This window comes from Odontesthes bonariensis, chromosome 4, assembly GCF_027942865.1.
Source record: "Odontesthes bonariensis isolate fOdoBon6 chromosome 4, fOdoBon6.hap1, whole genome shotgun sequence".
NCBI lineage: Eukaryota > Metazoa > Chordata > Actinopteri > Atheriniformes > Atherinopsidae > Odontesthes > Odontesthes bonariensis.
This window is the reverse complement of record NC_134509.1, coordinates 38,406,536-38,428,951: the sequence shown is the minus strand read 5'-3', so window position 1 is coordinate 38,428,951 and position 22,416 is coordinate 38,406,536. Positions and strand designations below refer to the sequence as shown.

Sequence of the window (22,416 nt, the reverse complement as noted above, 5' to 3'; positions counted from 1 at the left end):
TGTTCTATTATGGGGAGTAATGTTGACAAAGACCAATTAAAGGGGTTCAAGAAATTGCAAATATTAAACTTCATGTTAAAGTCAGTGCTAATGGCAGTAAGAAGGTAGACATGTAGATGAGAGCGTGGAGGGATTAACCCATCTGGGCTCTGGGTTAAAGATTCATTGCTGTTCCCTCCTGAACTCCACTGTTTTATTCAATAACTCCCCAAATGCTCAGACTGATCTGTGCTGAAGAACTAATACGATGATCTAATCAGTCAATTAGTGGATTTTCAGGAAAAGTAACATTTCAACAACTAATTTGAATTTTTTTTCCCCCCAAAAATGTAAAAAAAATAATAATAATAATACAGTAGCCCCAGTTAATATAAGTTCTTCTTAGTTGTTACAGTTTTCTTTGATCAGAAACTGGTGTTGTCAGTTATTAATGAAAATAAATCTCACACATTCTGCTTATAAAATAATTGTTCTTATAGTTTTCTTCTCCCGTGGTGAAGTAATACAAACTTGCCTTTGTAACTTATGTGTATGAATGACCACACAAAATATAGGTGATATACTTCAATGGTCTAAGTTTTCTATAAATCTATGATTTATCAAATGATGTACACAAAACTGAAGGCAAGTAATCCAGCCTTGCTCAAGACAATGGATACATAATGAGTCTGATGCATTGTAAATATCACAGAAGTTTCTTTCATCAAACTGCATCACACCATGTTACACACATGTCAGCAAAACAGTGAATTGCCATTGTTTATTCACAGAAAAATAAAAACCAGACTCAGCCGATTCAGAGGTTAAAGTTTGGGCTTCACTTTTAGTGCAGGGGCCTCTTTTGACCCACCTCTGTGTGTATATCTATCCTGTAGGCAGCTTCCAGAAGCTCTCATTTTGACAAAATGGAAGGAAAAACAAGGAAATGTTAAGAAACAACAATTGTACAAACTGACCAGTGGAATTGTGTTTTAAAAGTCCAGCAGGTTCAGGAAATAGGAAAGTTGAACTCATGATTCAGACACTCTTAGTGTCTGCAAATATGTTTCCAGGTGATAATGTTTCTTCAGTCTATCTTCAGATATTACTGAGTCTGTGTCCTGTGTCAACATTTCCCCAGCATTCAACTGTGAACTCTCAGCCCAGCTTTGATTAGTCCAAATCAGCACAGAGGAGAGTCCATCCCAGTCCAACTGGATATGCACTTCCTGGGACTCTGATTGGCTGATGCTGGAAGACAGGCAGACCAGTACAGATGAGTCCTCCACAAGCAACCTGGAAAGAGGGTTTAGAAACAAATTCAGTTCAGTTCAAATCAATTCAAATGATTTTTATTCAATTTGATTCAACATTTACAACAAAAGTCATGTCACTGTGCTTTACAAAGAAAGTTCAAATTCAATCCAATTACAAACAATACAATTCAATACAACTGAATTACAGTATACTACATCATAGATTAATATTATGTACAGATATATATATGTTAATAGATAAGTGAAATTAATCTAGAACTGATATAAATTAATATGAAAGATTAAGAGGACTATTTAAGTTTCAGACAGAACTTTTTTTCCCCTGTTTTCTGGCCTTGAGGCTAAGTTAAGCTAACTGCTAAATAAACTTCCAAAATCAACAGATAAATGAACTAATGAGAAACTGCTGTAACTCACTTGATCTGAAAAGATCTTTGCTGCTACGTCTGCGACTCGGCCTCCTGCTCTGCTCCCACTACCCTCCGGATGCTCTTGATTGAAAGGTACGTCTCCTCCTCAGGGTCATAGTAATAAAACTTACTCAGGTAGGAGATCAGAGATCTGGAGAAAGATGAGAGAAACAACAGACAAAGATTAGAAACAAATACCATATGATACAAATTCTTGCAACTGAACAAAAAAATCCTAACATCCTTTCTCACAAATTTGCTCGTCATGTAAACAGACAGTATCAAAGACAAACTGTTTACTTAAGCACATTTTAACACTGAAATTAGCAGAGCTGTGAGGCAACAGGCAATCATTTTCATTGTTTCTTCTGTAAATTATGTTGGGGGCAAACACAAATAAGGACGTTGACATTATTTATGGAGTTTATGGACAGATCCTCTTCAAGTACAACAGATGCATGATAGGACGGAGGCATTTCTTTGCCTTATATCATTGCTATCATCATATAAACTGTTAAGATATTTCGTGAATTTTAAAAACGTTCGGGTCAAACCTTCAGGTCAAAGGTAGATAAAAAGTCAGATCATGAGTACAGGTTAGACATCTTGGCAGAGGTCCAGCCAATGAGATTTTACAGACTGGACTAAGAGGTGGACTCACTGAAAGCTTAAAGATGAGCTCAGTACTGGCTCCTGAGCTTAGTTTCTGGTTAGATTTAAACAACAATAAGCAGTCTGTGCCTCTTACATTTTCTTAATAATTTATACACTTTGATACACAGCCTATCAAATGTTCAACCTCGTAGTGTAGTGAGAGCCTCTGCTATCAATGAGCTATCAATAACACCTTAGAAAACAAGAGGTTTGCGGTTTTAAATGCTTGCCGTGGTTTACCACAGGTAGGAGCTCTGTACCTGGGCAGTGGAAGCTCTTGGATGTGGTCGATGCGGACTATTTGTCGGATGCAGAAGCGACAGAGGTGCTGTAGTGACTTTACGTTGTTGAAGCGAGACACAGGATACAGCAGTTGAACAGGAGTGGGTGGAAGCCCTGGAACAAACAGTAATACTTTATTCACTGACACATTCTGACCCCACCGGCCCCATCAACATCAAAGAGGCTCATCCTCTAGCTCTGGACATGCTGGTTGCCCAGTGGTTAGCCCATCCCGCTGGATGACTCTGTTCCACATCATTCCCCTGCTCTACGTCCTCATTTCTGCTGTTACTATGCACAGGAAACAGAAAAAAAAGTCCTGTTTTGTTAAGCTCAGCCTCAAATCTTTTGTCTCTTACTAAAGACATATAAAAATATAATTCTAATCAATTTACCGAGCGGCCCTTTGCTGTGTGTCTTCCCCATCTCTTTGCCCCCTGCTTCCTGTCTCTCACACTGTCCTATCATAAAAGGCATAAAAAGCCCAAAAAAATACTTTAAAAAAAAAATTTTGCTGATTACGGTCCATGGAGAGTAGTATTTACATTTTTCCAAAGACTGTAAGTCAAATATTCAAAATCTTCTAATTCTGTTTTTTGTCTTTACAGATTGCTGACAGACTGATAAATGACATGAAGTGAAACTCAGAAAACTGCTTCCTGCTTTGAACTGTAAAGCTCTGTAATGTTTAGGGAAACTGATTCAGTCAAGTGTAGGTAACTTCCTCACTACTCAAACATTTGATGCTTTCTTAAGTTGTTTTATTCGCACATGAACACAGAAAATGTTATTGCGATTTTATATAAATGAAACTGAATTGAATTGAAATGTGAAGGAAAATGTGTGGGTCTTCTTCCACAGGTGTTTCACAGCAGGAGGCTTCCTGCTAAAGATGTGGGGGGTACAAGAAAATGGGTATCTCTAGAGCATGCAGGAGGCAGCATGTGATGGAGAAATGACTCTGTGGAGATCCCTTTGTTTTCTTAACAACATGTTGAGAATTGCAGATGGGAGTACTGCATGTATCTGTACATATCCACAACGGCGAGGAGCAGTTAGCAGAAAGTACAAACTCTCACCTTCACACACACACAGAGACACACATAGCGGCAGCAGACGCTCCGAAGAATACTTTTGGATATTGTCTCACCAGCTGATGAATATTGCAGACGTTTACAATCTGACTTGCCACCACTTCAGAACATCTCTAGAACATTTCAGGACTGCAGTGCATGTGTGAAAGTGCTTTTGGTCTAACTATATAAATGATGCCCTTTTTAACCAACATCACACTTCAGTGTTGAGCCAGCGCTAACTGTGGTGGTATACTCCACATTTGGCGAGTATTTGCTTTCTATATACATATATATACATATATATATAAATATATATATATATATATAAATATATATATATATATATATAGAGAGAGAGAGAGAGAGAGAGAGAGAGAGAGAGAGAGAGAGAGAGGCAGATGTTTGTGTGTGTGTGTGTACTCTTGTACCTGGGACTCTGGAGCGGAGGAAGTACAGGAATTTGCCATTCTTGGAGTGCATGATGGCACGCTCGATGAATTCCACCACAGAGTGGCAGCGGTCTTCAAATTTGGGGTGACACCACAAGCTGAACGTCCCTGAAGGTAAAAGGAAATGTCTTTACTGAATGTATCACGTGTAGCATTTTAATATCTATAAACCATCCCAACAGTAGGAATTAAATTCCTGTTCAACGCAACTTAAATGTCAAAACAACCTGTACATGTTAGCCAATATGTTGTAGTCTATCATGCAGTATTCTGGATATTCAAATCGTTTTTTTCTTCGAAAAAAACTAAATTAAGAGCTTGATTCTGATTGGTTCGGCAGGGGTGCTAACAGGAAAATGGACTGGCTGGTCAAAAGTAGAGCTGCATATAAAGATGATTCACATCAACTTGTTTAGCATCAAGTCACGACACAAAGCCCTGAATGCAGTAAAACAATGAAATACATGCTGCATATATTCTATCAAATTGGTGGAGACAACTTGTTCATTTTGCTTGTGTTGTATGTATTTTTAAGTGTTTTCATTAAGCACTGTGCTTAGCAGAGTTGGGAGAAACTGCTTTCCTCTTGTAAGTTTTTACACAGAGACATTTAGGCTCTCATGTTTCTAATAATATTAGTTAACAGAATAATACAAGTTCATATTTCTCCATGGGTGACAAATATAACATCATATATGTTAATATGTCATAGCTTGTATAATTTCTCAGGACTGAAATATCTGAGTGTAAGTGTTCCCTCAAAATGAAACCAGAATAATCTCAATGAACATTTTCACCGCTCCTCTTAGTTTGGACAGTGTGTCTTTTTGTCAGTCTCCTAACTGTGACACATCACAGCTTCTTGGAGATGATTGCAGTTTTTCACACCAGCTGGAACATGTTTATCTTGATTTGCAAATGACCGGAGCAAATTTCCAATTTCTTTTTTTTTTTTTGTATATCTCGACTAAATTGCTTTGTCTGTAAATATTTTTTGTCCAAAGACGACTAGTGAGTTTTTAGCTGCCAAAGAGTCACTCTAAAGATCGTCCAGAGGGTGCCAGCAGATAGTCACCACTCATTAATAGTGAACTTGTGCAGAAGAGCTAATCCCAGTGGGGTATCTCCTATCAAGTCACATCAAAGTCATTGTAAAAATCAGTTTCTTCACATACAGTATTCGATTTCATTGGTTATTCAGTTGTTTCTGTTACTCCCTTTATTTCATCTTCATGAATAATTTAATGAAACATTTCCCAGTGTTATGTTTCCTGTCAAACTTTTTTTCTCTTTTATTAATATGTGCTTGTTTTTAATGATTTGATGACAACAGCAAATTCCAGACTATAGAGCGCACCTGAATATAAGCCGCACCCTTTCATTTTAAAAAGAAAATCCATTTTATACTTGTGTAGGCCGCACCGGACTGTAAGCCGCAGGTGTCCACACTGTAATATGAAATATTTACACAGAAAGATGTTATACGTAAGGATTTTTAAACTTTTAATTAAATGCTTATGATAACATAAACAAATACACACTGCAAATGCTTTTTTTTTTTTCGAACAGTGCCTTCCTATCGGCAATGCACAAATACACAGATACAGAGAATATGTGCAGCATGTAAATGCTTTTTTTCCCGAACAGTGCCTGTAACACCGATGGTTTTAACTTAAATACCAATCGGTAACGCACAAATACGCAAATGCTTTTTTTTTTTTTCGAACAATGCCTGTTACACAGCTGGCAAAAAAAAAAAAAAAAAAAGACAGTAGCCTACCACCATCGATTCATTGATGCCAACACGTGCAGCAGCTCTGTTTCCTTCTTTGACAGCCAGATTGATCACCTTTATTTAAAAGCTGCATCATATGCATTTCTTCGTTTGTTTTCCACTTTGAGGGTGAGTACAAATGACCAATTTACAATCAGTTAGTAGTGTAAGTGTGTTTGATTTTCATTGGACCACTGTGAACTATTTGTTAATTTTATTGGTCTAATGTTGCAAGGCAAAATGTTTTTGGCGGCATGAAAAAAAAAGAAAAATATTTATATTAGCCGCACCAGATTATAAACCACGGCGCTCAAAGCCCGGGAATAAAGTAGCGGCTTATAGTCCGGAAATTACGGTATATGGATTTTTTTCAGAGTTTCATTTTTCTACATTTTAAAATTCTCCATAGTCTTACATTTGATCAATCTTTACGTTCCCTTCCTACCTTATTTGGAATCTTTCTCATGTTCCTGCTAGATGCAGCGCTTTCCCATCAGTCATTGCCCACTCCTCACAGATTCATTGTTATTCCTGTATTTGTCCTGATCTGTGCTTCTATCTGTGTTAACTAGTTCTGTGACTGTGACACATGTGTGATCTTTGGATTGAATAACATTAATAGATGTGATCTTCATTTAGTTTTTTGACATCACAACAACATTCAGAAACATGTTGCCGTTGCTGTTCTGTGTCCCTGTTCATCTCATGGGGGAAAGCTGCTTGTTTCTGCAAATCTCTATGATGTGATTGGACAAAGAGAATCGTAGGTTAAACGCAGTGAAGAACCATTTTATTTTAAGTCCTTTTTTCTGAGTATGGTAGACCACTGTGGACCTGCATAAATGATTTATCGTGGTAATGCGTGCTCATACAGAGTATGTTGTGTGTGATAATGTTACATTGCCTGAAGTGTTGACTGACCAGCATATACAGCTGTGTGAGAGGGTGTTTGATTGTGCTCTTTAAACTCTATCATGTGTGAAACCTAAAACTTTCTTCTTTTCTTTAGTTCAGGTATGTAGCTATGATGGTAAGTAAGCCTAAGTGACACCTTACCAGTGACCAGAAGGATTTGCATGATGTAGATTATGTCATCTGTATCGTGTAGTGGTGTCTGTGACCCAATATCGCTTTTCATTATTTTTATCAGAATTGTTTTTTTATGCTATAATTGCTGTGAGCTTGAATATGCCAAAAAGATTCAACTTGGTTCAATAACAAGAGGCAAAATCCAAATGCTTCTAAGAATATAGAGCCCAATCAGCCACATGAAGGCCCTGTAATTAAAGCCCAAAAATAAATTTGAAAAGCTGTCATTCTAAATTAATAACTCCGGGACATACCCGAAAATGGACCTACTGGAGCATTTTGAGCCCAACCCATAAGGGGAGCATTAAATGAGAGAAATGTGTTCCTCACTGCTGGATGGTTTTTGACCACAGATTATGCGCATGGCTCGATACCAGTATTAACCAAAATATTAGGGATCATATTGACTGGTGGAAGCAGGCGTCGTCTTTTAATCTATCTTCAATCATATAATATTTTACTGACTGACATGGAAATTCTTCACAAAAAAATATGACCACCAGTAGATGTGCAGTGATGGTGTACTTATCAGATAAAAAAAAAAAAAAAAAGTGGAAAGGCCACACTTCTCAAACTACAAAGTCCGCTGACTGGAAATCTGATAAACTGGTCCAGTAATTCTGTTCCATAAATTCTATTTCTTTGACAGTAAAAGCAACCATAATGGATTATCAGCTCATTTTCATGTGATAAACTAAAATGTGACATCTTCTTGTGACATTTTGACTCTAACACTAAATCTGGCATGCATTATTTTGGGCCTGAGCTACAAAATCAGATCACCAGGGAGCAAAGCAGTAGAAAAAGATTGCTGCCATTTACTGAAGCTGTCTGAGAGCATCCCAGAGTGAAACATGTTTTCATCCCTGCACCTAAAAATACATGGAGACCACTCACCCTCGTCGAGTCTGAATGATGCTTGTCCCTGCTGGCATCTTTAATTTTATCATCATAAGATGAGTTGCTTTTGTCATTTGAGCAAAAAAGGCTTAGAACCTATAAATTGCCCTTTTCAGCTATATTTTGAACACAGGCTCCCCTGCATTTAGTCCTGCATGTTTTTTAGTAAAATGACTATGTCTGTAATGTTTGCACACTCAATGATGTGTGTGTCTCACCTCGGTAGTGCTCCATGCGAGTGTGGTGCGTGACTCCCTGTGACCTAAAGCTGAGGCTCAGGATGTATCGAGGGTCTGAACTGTCTCGGACCAGGAAAGATCCGTCCGGTTTCCCCTTCAGCTTCATCTCTGCATCTTCCCAGTTCATAGGACCCCAGTACCAGCCACACTGCAGACGGAGACCCCAACAAAATATTCAAGAGCACAATGAGAAGTGATCCTACTGTTACTTTCCATGATTTAGAACATGCAGAAGAAAGAAGCCGTGGTGAGAGTGGTGAGAGTGGGTCATCCAGTAACCTGAAGGTTACTCTCACTGCTCAAAAAAGATTGGTGAACTGACAGCTGGAGGGGTGGCAGTCAACCTCCTTGCCACAGCTGAGGTGCCCTTGAGCAAGGCATTGTACCCCCATGCTCCCTGGGTGCTGTGAATGGCTGCCCACCGCTCCAGTGTATGGCATCTGTGTCCATGAGTGTGTGACCCTGTGCATGTGTGTGTTCAACAGGTGCCAACCTGGATGGGTCAAATGCTGCGAAGAAATTTTGTGTATTTTGTATGACAACGACTACATGACAATAAAAGTAACCTTAATCTTAAATAATGAGAAACAAATGGAGATTTCATTTGATAAGCTGCTTAAATGATTAAAGGCGGGGTAGGGGATCTTTTTCTGGAACATTTTTTTACATATTGCTTGAACTACTCTTCATACCCCCATTGCAACCAATTAATTAAAAGTTTTGACACAAATATGAAAAGTTTTAGTGGCCTCTAGAACGTACAATCTAGGAAAAACAGTATCCAATCATTGTGAACGGACCGTTCACAATGATTGGATACTGATGCCGTCTATCAAACTGCAATCTGCTCCTCCCTCCCCCACCTTCTCCCTGTGCGCGTACCCTGCTCCGTGAACGTCCAGAAGCTTGGCAGGAAGCTAAACTAGAGCCAGCTTGGCTAGCACCTAGCATTATTAAACTTATAGTTAGCATAAACTAAATACTAAATACTAAATACGGCAACAATCGATGCTTGCTGTCAGAACAGCGCTCGTGCACCTTCGTGCTCGTGCGCGTTCATGTACTCTAGAGGCGTGCCTTCGGGGGAAAAGTGAAGAAAAGGGTTGGGACTTTTTACCTGTGTATTTTCAAAATGCAGCTTCGCTGGACTCAAAATCCAGGATCTCCTACCCTACCTTTAACTGGATATAAACAAATCAACTCCTGTTTATGAGAAATATATTGTGCTCTTACTGTGAAATGATGTAAACTTCTGATAAGACTCTTGCCAGTTTCTTATTAGCACACGATGAAGCCAGCAGGATCACCAATTCAGAATTTACAATCTAAATTTTACAGTACCAGTCAGAATTACAATCAGAATTTTACATATCACATCTGTGATACGTTCAGAGAATATAAACCTAGCAGAGCTCTTAGATCCAAGGACTCAGGTCAGCTGGTCCAGTCCAGAGTCCAGACTACACACGGAGAAGCAGCATTTAGCTGTTATGCTGCCAACAAGTGGAACAAACTGCCAGTGGAGATTAAACTTTCCTCAAATGTAGACATTTTTAAATCCAGGTTAAAAACTTTTCTTTTCTCATGTTTCTATGCATGAAATCTGCACGGTATCTTTTAATTTATCTGGACTGTTGCTTGTTTTTAAATTAATTTAAATTATTTTATTTGTTCCTCTTTATGTTCTTTTATGTATTTTTAATGCTTCTTCCACTCCCTGCTGTAATGCTTTTATTTTATGTAAAGCACTTTTAATTGTTTTGTACATGAAATGTGCTAGAAAAAAAAGAAGAAAAAAAAAGAAGGGATAAAGGAAACTCTTGAGCACCACAACTTGGACAACTGAAACGGTAAAAGGTAGTTTGAGTCATTGCCAAATTACATTTTTCTTTTTCTTTTTTACTAACCTGAACTTAAACATATCAGTACAAGTCATTTTAAGAGTTTGTATCATCAAACCTTTTTTTGGAAGTGAAGAAAACACACGACGATACAAGTCAATTGATAACAACAGATAGGATTTCACTTTGCACGAACATTTCAAACACTGAGGAACATCATGTTGCTCCAGGAAACAAACAGGATGAATCTTTAAAGTGTTAGTTCGCCATTTTGCACATTAAGCCCTGTTTGGGGGTATTCTGGGATGAGTTAGAGATGTTCTGATCACAATTTGGACATTTGGTGCTGAACGGAGCATTTAGGTATCCACTGCTGCAGCCCCCCCACCTTTGCATTGAGTCAATGACCACTCAAGCAAACAATCATAAAACGGCATTAAACTTTCGTTTGCAGAGACATGAAACTCACCGTGTGGTCTGTGGTGGACAGCGATACGTTGGCTCGAAAATCACCGCGAAATACGCTTTCAGAGAAGTTATATTACCATTATTGTCCGTCTTCATTGATTTGTATTGGTTTGACTAGTATTACTCCGCGCGCTGTATGTCGCTGGATGTCTTGCTGCTGCTATTCAACGGTGTCCGGAAAAATAGGTCCACCAAATGCTAAAACAACTGTTAGAAGGCACATTTCGCTGCGATTTTCGGGTCAATTTATCGCTGTCCACCACTGACCACACGGTGAGTTCCATGTCTTTTCAAACGAAAGTTTAATGCCGTTTTATGATTGTTTGCTTGAGTGGTCATTGACTCAATGCAAAGGTGGGGGGGCTGCAGCAGTGGATACCTAAATGCTCCGTTCAGCACCAAATGTCCAAATTGTGATCAGAACATCTATAATTCACCCCAGACTACCTAAAAACAGGGCTTAATGTGCAAAATGGCGAACTAACCCTTTAAGACACTGTAGTGTAGGTAGTAGAATTTGTTTCTGTTTTATCAAACAGTTTGGGGAGTGTAGTTGAATACGGCATATAAAAAGCTCTCTGGTTTGAAAACCTATACTAATAGTAAAGGAGTTACCATCAGGCAGGTTGCTCCTGGGTGGTAAATTAGATCCGACTTTCAAACTTTTGTGTGACTTGAATTATTAAAAGCAATTGATCTTTATCACTCACTTTACAGTTACGTAGTCCTTTCAGTGACCCGCTCCATTTCAACCACTGGAGCCAGGGACAAAATTCCAGGAGGGAAATTTATCCAAGAAACTGGTGGGGAGGAAGTACTTTTGACATTATCCAGAACCTTTGGGGTGGGGCTTGAAGCGCTGAACATTTCTGATTGGTCCAGTATTCTAAGTGTTTTTATTTCATCTTTCTGTCTCAGTCATTTCAGATCTAACATCCGCAATAGCTCATCAAATCTGTTAACTTTGAGTTGCACTAAAGGAATAGTTGCAACTGTTTATGAAGATAACCTCCCTCGAACTCAGATATTTATGCAGCATGACGCAGCTGGGGAGACACAGCGCACCATGAGCTCTGTTTCTTGAGCAAGCTTCAGAATGAATGAGGAGAGAGAGCTTGATTATGACAAGAAATCAGGGAGTTATTACAGAAAGTAATAAAATAATAATTAGCTCCTCAAAAAAAAAGGCGCTTAGCCTTTGAGTTTTTTTCTTTTTTTGTTTCAAAGTTCTTGGTGCTGTCAGTCCAAAAAAGCCCCTTTTGTAAATGTTTCCCCCTAAACTCTAAGGAGGAGAAATAGACTGAGGTGCTATATTTTTGGTTAAAGCAATACAATGTAACTTCTCAAAAAGCCCATTATGGAGCTCCCCCTACAGGCATGGAGGTAATGTACGGTTACACTGTCGTAAATACAACACCCTTTCGCTTTCACATTTCACGTTTGTTGACGAACCGGCGAGGAGTCAGAAGGTGCAAGCTATGTCGACCGAGAAGGTAAGAGTAATCAAATATACCTGGGAGCGTGAGAGGGGTCTATTTGTTTTTGCGGTAGGTGTGCCAGAAAGCAAGTCGAAGTACTTCCGCTTAGCTCCCGGGCCGGTCCAGCAAAGTTACATTGCGCAGTTTTTCCAACTCAGAGCCCCGAAGGGCATAGGAGACAGGCCAATCGTAATATTAAAACTAATTTTTTTCAAGCTGTTATTTTAAGGTACAAATGTTACATAGTATTGCTTTAATGCTGAAAAAAAGACACCCCTCCCCTGCTCAGCAAGCCAGAATTGGCTTGAAACGTTTATAGGCTAAAGTCTTTTAAGACAGTTTACTTTTTATTTTAAACAAAGGATCTTTTTATGTGAAAACTTGGATGTATTTATACATTTTTATTAAAGAATTAGTGCTGATTCAAGAGCACTGATGACAGACAAAATGATATCCATTCATTATATCCATTCACTGTCTATAATTATCCTGCTAATGGTCCTGGAGAGGCTTGAGCCTATCTCAACTGTCGCTGGACGAGTTGTTGGGCCCACCTTATGTCACGTCCATGGGGTTTCCCCATGTTTTTAATTTTATGTTTCATCATGTTTTAGGTTGTGTCATGTCTTGGTTTTTGAGTTCATGTTTTATTTTTGTTTTGCCATTGTTTTTCCCCTCAGTCCCCTCACGCCACGCCACGCCACGCCACCAGCTAAGGGCTTTTCATGCCATGTCAAGTTATTTGTTTTCTTATCACAGTTATAATCATGTTTTTGTTCCCACAGTCAAGTTTTGTCTTCCGGCTCAGCTGCGCCTTTTGTTAAACCCTGTTTTGAAAATAAACCCAGTTTTGCCTTACACCTCTGGAGTCCGCATCCGTGTCCTGCCAACCCACCCATCGTGACACCTTAGTCAGGTTGCTATTCCATAACAGACTAACACAGGACAATTTAGAATCACCAGTTAACCTAACATGCCTGTTTTTGGTGGAAGCTGAAGTAGCCTTAGAGAGCCGACGCAGGCACAAATATTTGAACCAGGAGTGTTCTTGCTGTGAGGTAACAGTACGAACCATCAGAGTACTGTGCTGGTCCAAAACAAGAATAAACAAGGAGAATCCAGGCAGAGGGCAGCCAAATTCTTCACCTCACATTTCTACAGGGTCATAGCACAGGACTGAAAGGAATGGCTTTTTTCTCGAATCCGAATGTTCGGCATTCTGGACATGCATGAATATGATGTTGTTGAGAAGAGTATGAACCCAAGACAAGTATCACTGCAAACTGATAAAATTAGAAACTAACTGCAAAATAGCTCAGGCTATAAATTATGTGATACATGGCACTGGCACATGCAACATTCTTCTCAACATACAAACATTAAAATAATGAAATGTATGATTCTTGATATTACAAGTTTCTGAGGATTGAGAATGATCCTTGATCACAAGCTTTTCTACAGCAGTGTTTCCCGCAGCGCATTATAGTTAAGGCGGCTGCCTTAACAAACTCGCACTGCCGCCTTGCCAACGTTCCCAAAAAAAAAAAATAATTTATTTATTTATTTATTTTTTTTTATTTTTTTTTAAACCGAAGTAATAATGCTTTGCCAGGCTCAGACATTAAAAGACAGCATTGATAACATTGAATTGCGACACCTACTGGTTGTTAATAAATAGTAAATAGTAAATAGTTAATAATGTAAATAAAAAAGTGTTACAGCTCTTAAACAGCTTCGTTATTGCTCTAACAGCCCCCGTCCCATTCCAAGTACACCCCCCGCCACCCGATGGAACGCTATCCGCGCAAAACCCCTGGTCCCGGCCGACGACTCACCACCTTGACTAAGCAATTTCCTGCGGGAAACACTGTACAGTGTACAGTAACAAACAGTCTTACCTTCTCCAGCTCTCTCAGACTTGCAGTGAAGTTGCTGGCTTCTGACCGCCGCAGGGCACACAGCACAGGAGGTGGAGCCTGTCTGGTAGGGGGAGGAGCATCAGCTGGCAATGGGTGTGAGTGAGGAATGGCTCGGAGGAAAGCATCTAAATAAGAGAATTTAAAGGTGCAAAATCAGCCATTTCCAACATAAATAAACATGGCCAAATATTTAGTTTATTCAAATAAAACCATGGAGGAGAAAACTTGTCTCTAAATTCTAACCTCCCAAACACGTCTTACCATTTAAGCTGAGACTATGCTGGATGGTGGCATGGGAGGGAAGAGGAGGAGGAGGGAGAGGCAGGGGTAGGGACTGCAAGGAGGCGCCCATAACGCTCACTAAAAAAGGCCCTGGCTGAGGCCCCGCTATGTCATCTGGAAGAAGGACAGGAGAAAGGGACAGGAGAGAAGAGGAATGGAAAAACAAGGCAGAGTAGGTGAGAGATGACAGGACACGACGAAGGAAGCACAGCAGGAAGGACGAGAAGGGCGAAAAAGTTGAAAGCAATTAAAGTGTAAAGAGAGAAGGAAGAGAGTGGACAAAAAAAAGGAATGAAGATAGGAATGAAATTAGAATAAAGAAAATAAAGGAAGGGAGCCTCTCTCAGCACCATTGGACAGGGAGTCTCAATCAACCAAATGAACAGACTTCCTCTGCATGTACTAATCAGTTTTATGTTGTGGTTATTGTGTCAAAATGTGTCTCAACAGGAAACGAAGGAACAACAATCAAACCATTATCCTCAACTAATCGAGTGGAAAGACCTGAACCAGGAGAAAATTCATCCTACAAACAACCAGATGTGCTGTTCCTCCAATACCACAAACACACATACAGTATGTCATTTATTTTTACTCAGTTCCACATAAACTGTCATGCTGGCAGAAATATTGCATTCATTAGAACCTACTACTTCTTGTTTGAATAATGCTTGTTAAAGGTGCAGGAGTCAGCTGTTTTAAAAAATGAATCTTACTGTTCTAAAATGTCATCCAGTATATTTTTTGAGCTGCTTATGAACATCTTTAAAGAGCAAAAGACAAGGAAGAAAATACAGTTTTTCTGTAGCTAGAAGTATAACGGACATGTTGGTCATTAATACAACCGGCCCGGAGCAAAAGATTCAAAAGGTCAGGAAATGGCCACTAAATATGAAAAGTAGCTCTGATAATCAGGACTAAATTCTTTACACATCACAGTGTTAGAATGTTGCTTTAATGTGAAATAAATCTCTATATCACATATATTTACTAGTCAGGATAAACTACTGTATCACCAAAGATCAGGAAAAGTAAAAATAGACAAACAACCTTGAAAACAGGCATAATCATTAAATTGTATTCTCTTTAGATCGTTTGCCTGGGAAGAGAAGAGAATCGATTGAGTCATTGCGTCCACATTTCATATTAAATCTTTAGATGGGTGCTGACCTTTCAAAGCTCGCCCAACCTGATTACAGCAGATTACAAAAATTTGTCTGTGTCCGAGTTTCCGGAAACATAACAGAAAACAAAATGTGAGTGTTTGAGCGAGACACAAATATCAAGATGAAACGTCTGGGCTTCCCTTTTATTCAGCCTCCTAACAGTAAAGCTCTCTGTTTACTGAAGTGTAGAAATGCTTGGTTTAAACTGCCTTTTAGGTGCTGAGTGTACATGACTACTGTATGAACAAGACAAGAAGAGAAATATGAATTCACTGAGGGCAAGAAACGTACCTAAGAGACTGAGACTTCGGCGTGGAGGAGGGGGAGGAGTAGGAGGATGTGGTGGGTTTGTCCCTCGTCGTGAAATATCCACATCCACCAGAGAAACAGTCTCACCTGAAGCCATGAAAATAGCACACGGGAGGAGAAATTTTAAAAAGAAGAGAAAGACAAGGATTTAGATAATTTATCTGACTGTGCAGGAAAAAGTAAAAAGAGCTCTAACGTGTGTATCTGTTTGTGTGCTGCAGTGGGCCACTGAAGCTGCACCAGGCATGATGTTTATGGAAAATTACACCCTGCTAATCAGCCTAAATCACTGCAATAAAGCCATCCTGGCTAACCGAGAAGCTGAAGATTCTCTGTTTACCGAAGTGAAATGCTGCAGATTGTTACTGGCAGAGAAATCAAATCAAACATCCTAAGCCAAACCATCTTAACCATGTTCCTTACCCACATTAAGTCTCAGCCTCTATCATCTCTGCAGCTTTCTTTTGGTTGTGAAACATCCCAGACCAGCTGGGTTAAACATGAGTTCATCATGCTCAAGAATTTGGGTTTTGAAGTCTGAAAGATTTCAAGTGACTTGTTAATATAGTGTCCAAAGTAAAATGTAACAGGATACAGCTTTAATGCTTGGCCTACAAAGGATCTCTTAATTAAACTACAAAAATTTCTATGATGCTCTCATAATATAGTGTGAATTCTCAACAACAGTAATCTCGAGGCACTTTAAAGATTCAGTACAATTCAATCTAATGATCATATATCAATGATAACTCAATTTAATCCAATTGATTAAAATCCAAATGAGTTAATTTTTATGAATTCGTGCATAGCACAAATTCATAAAAAGTTGCGTAGCTCAGAAAATTAGCGACCATAATTAGCATTTTTCCTTAAATCTGGTGCACCAGCTGTAGTGTTAAACTGGCAGTCTCAGCTAAAGATTGCAGTAATGGTTAGTTCAGCCATTTCTGAGATGGATTGTGCTCTAACACTGATTTGGTATATTTATATATGAATCTGATGAAGTAGATATCTAGTCCTTTATGTAGAACACTTTATGTGAGTATATTTGGTCAGTTGGACTGTTTCTATAAAGATCCAGAGGTATAATAATCCACCATAAATCACAGCAGAGTCAACAAGTAAGGTTTTTCACAATATAATGTCTTAAGAGATACTCGAGAGATTTGTCATTCCCCTTAATTATTAACTCTGAAGGGGTAGAACCCCATCATGTTTGTACTGGCTTATTGTTGCTAATATTCCAGTTCTTATGCCGCATTGCAAATTGCCAAGAGCTGGATTGAGGCAGAAACATAGAACAAACAACTGGAAAATGTGTGAACTACTCTCTCAACAAACATGAACACATCTGGCCACATAGTGGTGCTGTAATAAAAATTTTTAATAGGATGTTGCCTACACACCAGATTTGAAATTTGAATATGTCCAGCATAACATGCTCTGCAAAAAATCCTCAGGGACCACAACAATTCACCATAATAGATTTTTACAAATTTGCATAATGTGAAAAACGGTAATGTAACATCTACATTTTTGTTTTTTACTGTTTCAAAACACTAACCCTAACCATTTCGGGACGGATCTACCTAAAGCTGCTCACTAGGATAGCCAGCATGGAGGAAACCTCTTTGCCATAGGAGACACAGGATGTTCTTATAATTCCTATAATCAACCTATTTAAAAAGTACCACATTGATTGTTGAATGTGCCTGGGGCCTATTACCAGAAATAAACGGCAAATCCTTTAAAAACGTGGGATCAAAACTGATCTCAGGAAATATACCAATAAAAGTATTTTAAGCTAAATAGGAGGCATTAGAAATGCCTAAAAGATGTAAAGATGGATTAAATTTCACTACTTCGAAGCACATTTTCTGGGGACAACAAGAAAAATCTAAAATACAATGTTTACTTATACATATGGGTGTGTCTTAGTGATCATATCATTGTGTTTACTGACTTCATTGATACCAATTGAACATGAAGCACTTAACATGTGCAGTATATAACTCTACTATGTAAATGAGAAAGACCAGTCCTAACAGGTGACAGCAAATCATCCAAAATTCTCAAAAAGGCCTGTCAAGCTGTAACTGAAGCCAACTTGGAGCAACTCCGATCATTTTAGAAATCCAGCAATATGTTTGGTATAGTCCTGATTTTGTTCAACTTTGGTGAGGTTGACAAGAGGCTAGACTGATAGCTGGCACTGATCTGACGGATTTCTTATGTCCATCAGTATTCTGAAATGTTTTTGTCTTTGTGCACTTCACCTGCTTTAACTTTTCCTTTGCCAAATGATCTTTTCACTCATACCAGCCTTTGTGGACAGCACTGGATCTGCTTTTGGAAAGCTTTGGATTTTTTGGACTGAAATCTGTCTTTTGTGTATTGTATTTGAAATAAACACCTCTCCTAAAATGAATGATACTTTCAACTTACATTCAAAGATGTTGTGATTAAAACCATGTATTTTAGTTCATAGTTCATAATTAATACATGTTATCATATTGGCCCTTCAGCTTATAACCATGGACATGAAGTCTATTTTAATAACATTAAATAAAGATTATGGTACTGCACAAACTATTCCCTAACAAAAAGGACTCCTGTCTGTTTAAAACTACCAGGGTTATGACATCATATACATGTTTTAAGAAATTAAACTAATTTTGTGATTTTTTTTTTTTTTTTAAGAGTCACATCTGCATCTGGCACTAATGGGTCCAGAGCTGAGAGTGCTTTAGTGCATAATACCATAAATCAAAGCAGAAGATTGTTATTTGGAGAGAAAAGCGCTTGTTTATTTCCATGCTCAGAGCAGTGAGTTGTCTGTGACACGCTAAGCTCAGCTTAGTGTTGACCTAAGAGTCAAAAAGGAGAAAAATCATACTATTGTAATATCGTCTTATTTGAATATCACATTCTACATGCTGTACAACTGGCGATTTGTATAATTTCTTATACTTTTAAGCTCTTTAGAGCAATGTTGTGACCAGAATTAAAATTTTAGTGAAACTGTGGCTGGATCAATGACCCCCAGGATTTCAGGGCACCTTCATGTTCTAACTATACATTGAAATATCATTCATACAGATGTCACCTGAAAGCCAACCAACACTGATGAGGTGAGCTTTATCAATCAGCTTGTTGTTTGAGTAAAGATTTTATCTGGGGCACAACATTTCCAAGGCCATCTTTACTTCTTCATTGTTCTCTGACTTGACAGATGAGAACAACAAGTTGGGGTAATTAACAAAATGATAGACATTCATACAAGTTTTCTTATTCTGGCTTATTCTTATTAAAGCTCAGCCCAGGTTCATGTTCAATGAAACTTAATTGTGAAGCTTCATCAAAGTTGAGTCCACCCTGTCTCATCCAAATAGGGGCGATAACAGAAACAAAGTGTGCACATGCATGCTCAAACTGTGAAAGGCTGACCAGACCAAACCAGAGGATCTCCTGGTTACACAGCAGGAAGCAGGGTGTTTGTCATACATTTCATTGAAAAAACATCTCATAGTGGTGCTAAAATAAAGCAGCTAAAATTGAAAGTGGTGACGGAAAGTACAAATACTTTAGAGTTTAACTTACAGTAGGCACAGTTTTAATATGTAAAATCATGTTTCCCTTTCCCCCACAACTTTCAGTTACAGTGATGTCAAATTCAATCAAACCTAACAGTCTTGTTGTTTTGAAAAAATGTGTTAGGTTTTTCTCAATATTTTCAAATATTTAACAGATTTGACAAATATCTGATTAATAACAGAATAGATTTGGGTGTCACACAACATGGCCCTTTTTTTTCAATTGGTTTAAGGAAAACCATTTCAGAACTGAAGCAGACCTTACCAGTGAAAGCAGAGAAGGAGGCAGAGAGGGATGCAGGGGAGAAGGCACTGTGGGCCCTGGTCAATCTGGGCTGGCTGTGGCAGCAGGACAGACATCGAGACAGACAGAGGAAGAAGAAGAAGACGACGAAGAAGAAGAAAATAAGAAGAGAGTAGGGTGCAGAAAAAGTGTTAGTAAAGTAGCTGCAGAGCTTTAGAGAAGGAGTCTTTTTAGTTGGAGCATCTGGATCCTGCAGCATTTTCTTTTTACTTTCTTGTGTGATGCTCTTATCTTATCGGTGGCACTCAAGCCTTCTAAAGGAAATGTTTTTTTAATCATAGCCCTCCATCTGACACGTGTGTCGCTGTGGATTATAAGCAATGAGAAAGTTAGAGGCTGACAGGCCACAAAGGTTTGAAAATCTTTGCATCTAACAGCATGTAGCACAAAAAAAGTTTGAGAAAGCCGCCAGTTGATAGAGTTAAAATGAATACAACTGGGCTCTGAAGGCATCTTCATCATAGTGCAATGGTGAGTGAATTCATAGGTTTGCTTCTTTTAAATAGGCTTTTTTTGTTTCCCTCATCACAAATTTTATTTCCTGTACTTTGTTTCAAACTTGTTCTTTATTTCACCATTAAAAGCTAATTGTATTGTCATTTTAATGCCATTTGGACTTATTTGATCTAATTGTGGGCTGCATACATAAAACTGTAAATGTAAAACTGGCTTCATCTTCATGTTGTTGAGAAAGAAGAATATTTCATCCATCCATCCATTTTATACCCACTTAATCCAATTCAGGGGGGATGGAGCCTATCCCAGGTGCCATTGGGACAGAAGTGGGGTAAACCATGGAACATTTCATTATAAAAGCAGTTTTGGCTGTCTGGCCTTCTCACCTGTCAGTATCCTGCTCTGGACATGATGCACCCGACATGTCCACCAGACTCCCGGCAGAGGATACAGAATATGTCACTGAGGGTCTCTTGTCCAGCAGGTGACTGGAGCCGCTGCAGCTTTTAGTCCGGAACAGTTTACTAAGTCGGATCTTAAGCGAACCCTTCTTAGACTTCCCCGGAACTTTGAAAGTTTTTTCTTCACCTTCGACCCGGCCTGTGGGTGTCCGTGGCGCGCTGGCGCACCGCTCTGGCCGCCTTCTGGGGGTCGACACCTGGCTGGGGTTTGGGCTTGTGGCCCAGGGTGAGCTCTGAACAGGTGTCGTTACCTTGGCTGACACATGGGTGGCAACCTCTGAATTCACAGAACTCCCCTGTGACAGCCGCCTGGACAAGGTTCCGTGGAGGCTGCACACCTGTGTGGGGGCTGCTCCCGCTTCGGTGGCCGCCGGGGATATCTTTTCCACTTGTCTCCTCAGCTCCACTTGGAAACTGCTGATGGAGAAAGCCCCGGACATTTTCTGAACTATTTCCCTTTTCCTGTTGAGTAGAAACTCGTGGCGTCTGCTCTCATCGTCCGTCTCATCCTTCGGGCACTCGTCCATGCTCAAACCCTCAACATCTCCGCTCCCTAGTCCTTCAAGCACCAACAAAGCATCGCTCGTCTCTGTCGGATCATCGCCAAGCTCTACTCCCCCTCTAACCGATCCGTGTGCACTCTGACACGAGCACTTCGGGAGCTCACCTGCTTTGAACAGCATCTTGGGTACCGCACCAACACCCAGCTCTCCGAACCTCCGGGCCAGCTCGAACACGGCGCCCTCTCTGTCCGCGGAGGCGCATCCCCATTTGGAATCGATCACGGTGAGAGGGTTGGATCTCTCCGACAACACAGGCCACTCGGGCGGGGTGGTGAGGAGTTGATGCCGATGGCACAGCTCCGCAGTTCCCTGCATCTCCGCGGTTGCAGAGACCGTTGGATCCAGCAGGTTCTGCTGCCGCTTAACGTCTCCGAGACTCAGCGTGTTGTTATTGACAGCTGGGCCGGAGCAGCCAGACCCCGGAATCTGGTCCAGAGCATCCTTCGGCTGATTCAGACGGTCTAATTCTAAAAGTCCATCTCCGTTCCGCATTATTTTAGAGAAGACAAGCAGCTGAGGCCGTAGGCCGGAGCTGGGGGCGAAGTCAAAGCTCTGGGCCTCCATGGAGCGCTGCGGCGGGGGAGTCGTGGACAGCGGGGATCGGCCCTCACTCACCCTGGTGTCAGGAGCGGGCGTGCACTCGCTGCTCGGCTGGGCTTTGTTCAGGTGGCTGCTGGGATGCTCTTGGCCGGCCGTTGAATCTCGGCTGATATCCAAACCCGCTTTGACCCCACTGTGAGCCAGGACTTCCTTCCCCAGCCCTACCACCACTCCTCCCGGCGGCAGATTACCGTTTTCAGCGTCCAAGCGGTCATCCTCGGCCGCGGAAACCAGGCGCATCAACACGAAATCGGGCGACATATCTTGCGCGTTGTTCATAATTATTCGACAGGATCACGAGATGAGAATTACAAGGCGACCTGCTCTTCACATAGCTAACCGCGGGGATCTCGTTCCTAATAAAGAAAGGGCCAAGCCGCTCCTGCCTCCCATACAGGCTATAAGCTGTGAGCGAAAATGCCAAAAAATGAATCAGGCGATTTTTTCATCCTCCTCCTCTTCGATAGGACAGCATCCATCTGTGAATGATCGTGGAATCACAGCAGATCGCTCCCGGCAGCAGGCCGACCCTGGGTCAGACATGCGGTCTGATTTCAGGCTGGCGGAATAAAAGCCAGAAGAGTCTACGGTCAGTGACCACAGTCTGCCTCTCTGTGTTCCCAGCCAGGCCCCACCCGCTCCTCCTCCCTCCGCTCAGCCTATAATACCGCTTCGTGAGCACCGATGATGAGATCCATAAATTCCACAGTGGCGTTTTAACACAGGATTGGATACCCGGCTCAGCCGCACAGCTGATTTTTGTTTCCCATCCTCCCATCAACACAAGAAATAGGCTATGGGGACAAATATTAAAAAAAGGATCAAATACGTACACTCTCAGAAGATA

At 40.3% G+C, this 22,416-nt stretch overlaps 1 protein-coding gene across 2 annotated transcripts; it reads right to left on the bottom strand.

Annotated features, from left to right (window-relative positions):
• Positions 1-746: 746 nt before the first annotated feature.
• On the bottom strand, positions 747-22,216 carry socs7 (suppressor of cytokine signaling 7). 2 transcript variants are annotated; one of them, XM_075464147.1, is made up of 10 exons: positions 20,332-22,216; positions 19,451-19,524; positions 15,575-15,679; positions 14,097-14,231; positions 13,815-13,960; positions 8,109-8,277; positions 4,107-4,235; positions 2,581-2,716; positions 1,674-1,817; positions 747-1,275 (listed from the first exon to the last, which is right to left on the bottom strand). In XM_075464147.1, the coding sequence occupies exons 1-9, from the start codon at positions 21,846-21,848 to the stop codon at positions 1,697-1,699; spliced, it is 2,532 nt and encodes an 843-aa protein (XP_075320262.1). In that variant the 5' UTR covers positions 21,849-22,216; the 3' UTR covers positions 747-1,275; positions 1,674-1,696. The 2 variants fall into 2 exon arrangements, with proteins under 2 accessions (XP_075320262.1, XP_075320263.1); XM_075464148.1 differs by lacking the exon at positions 14,097-14,231.
• Positions 22,217-22,416: the final 200 nt, after the last annotated feature.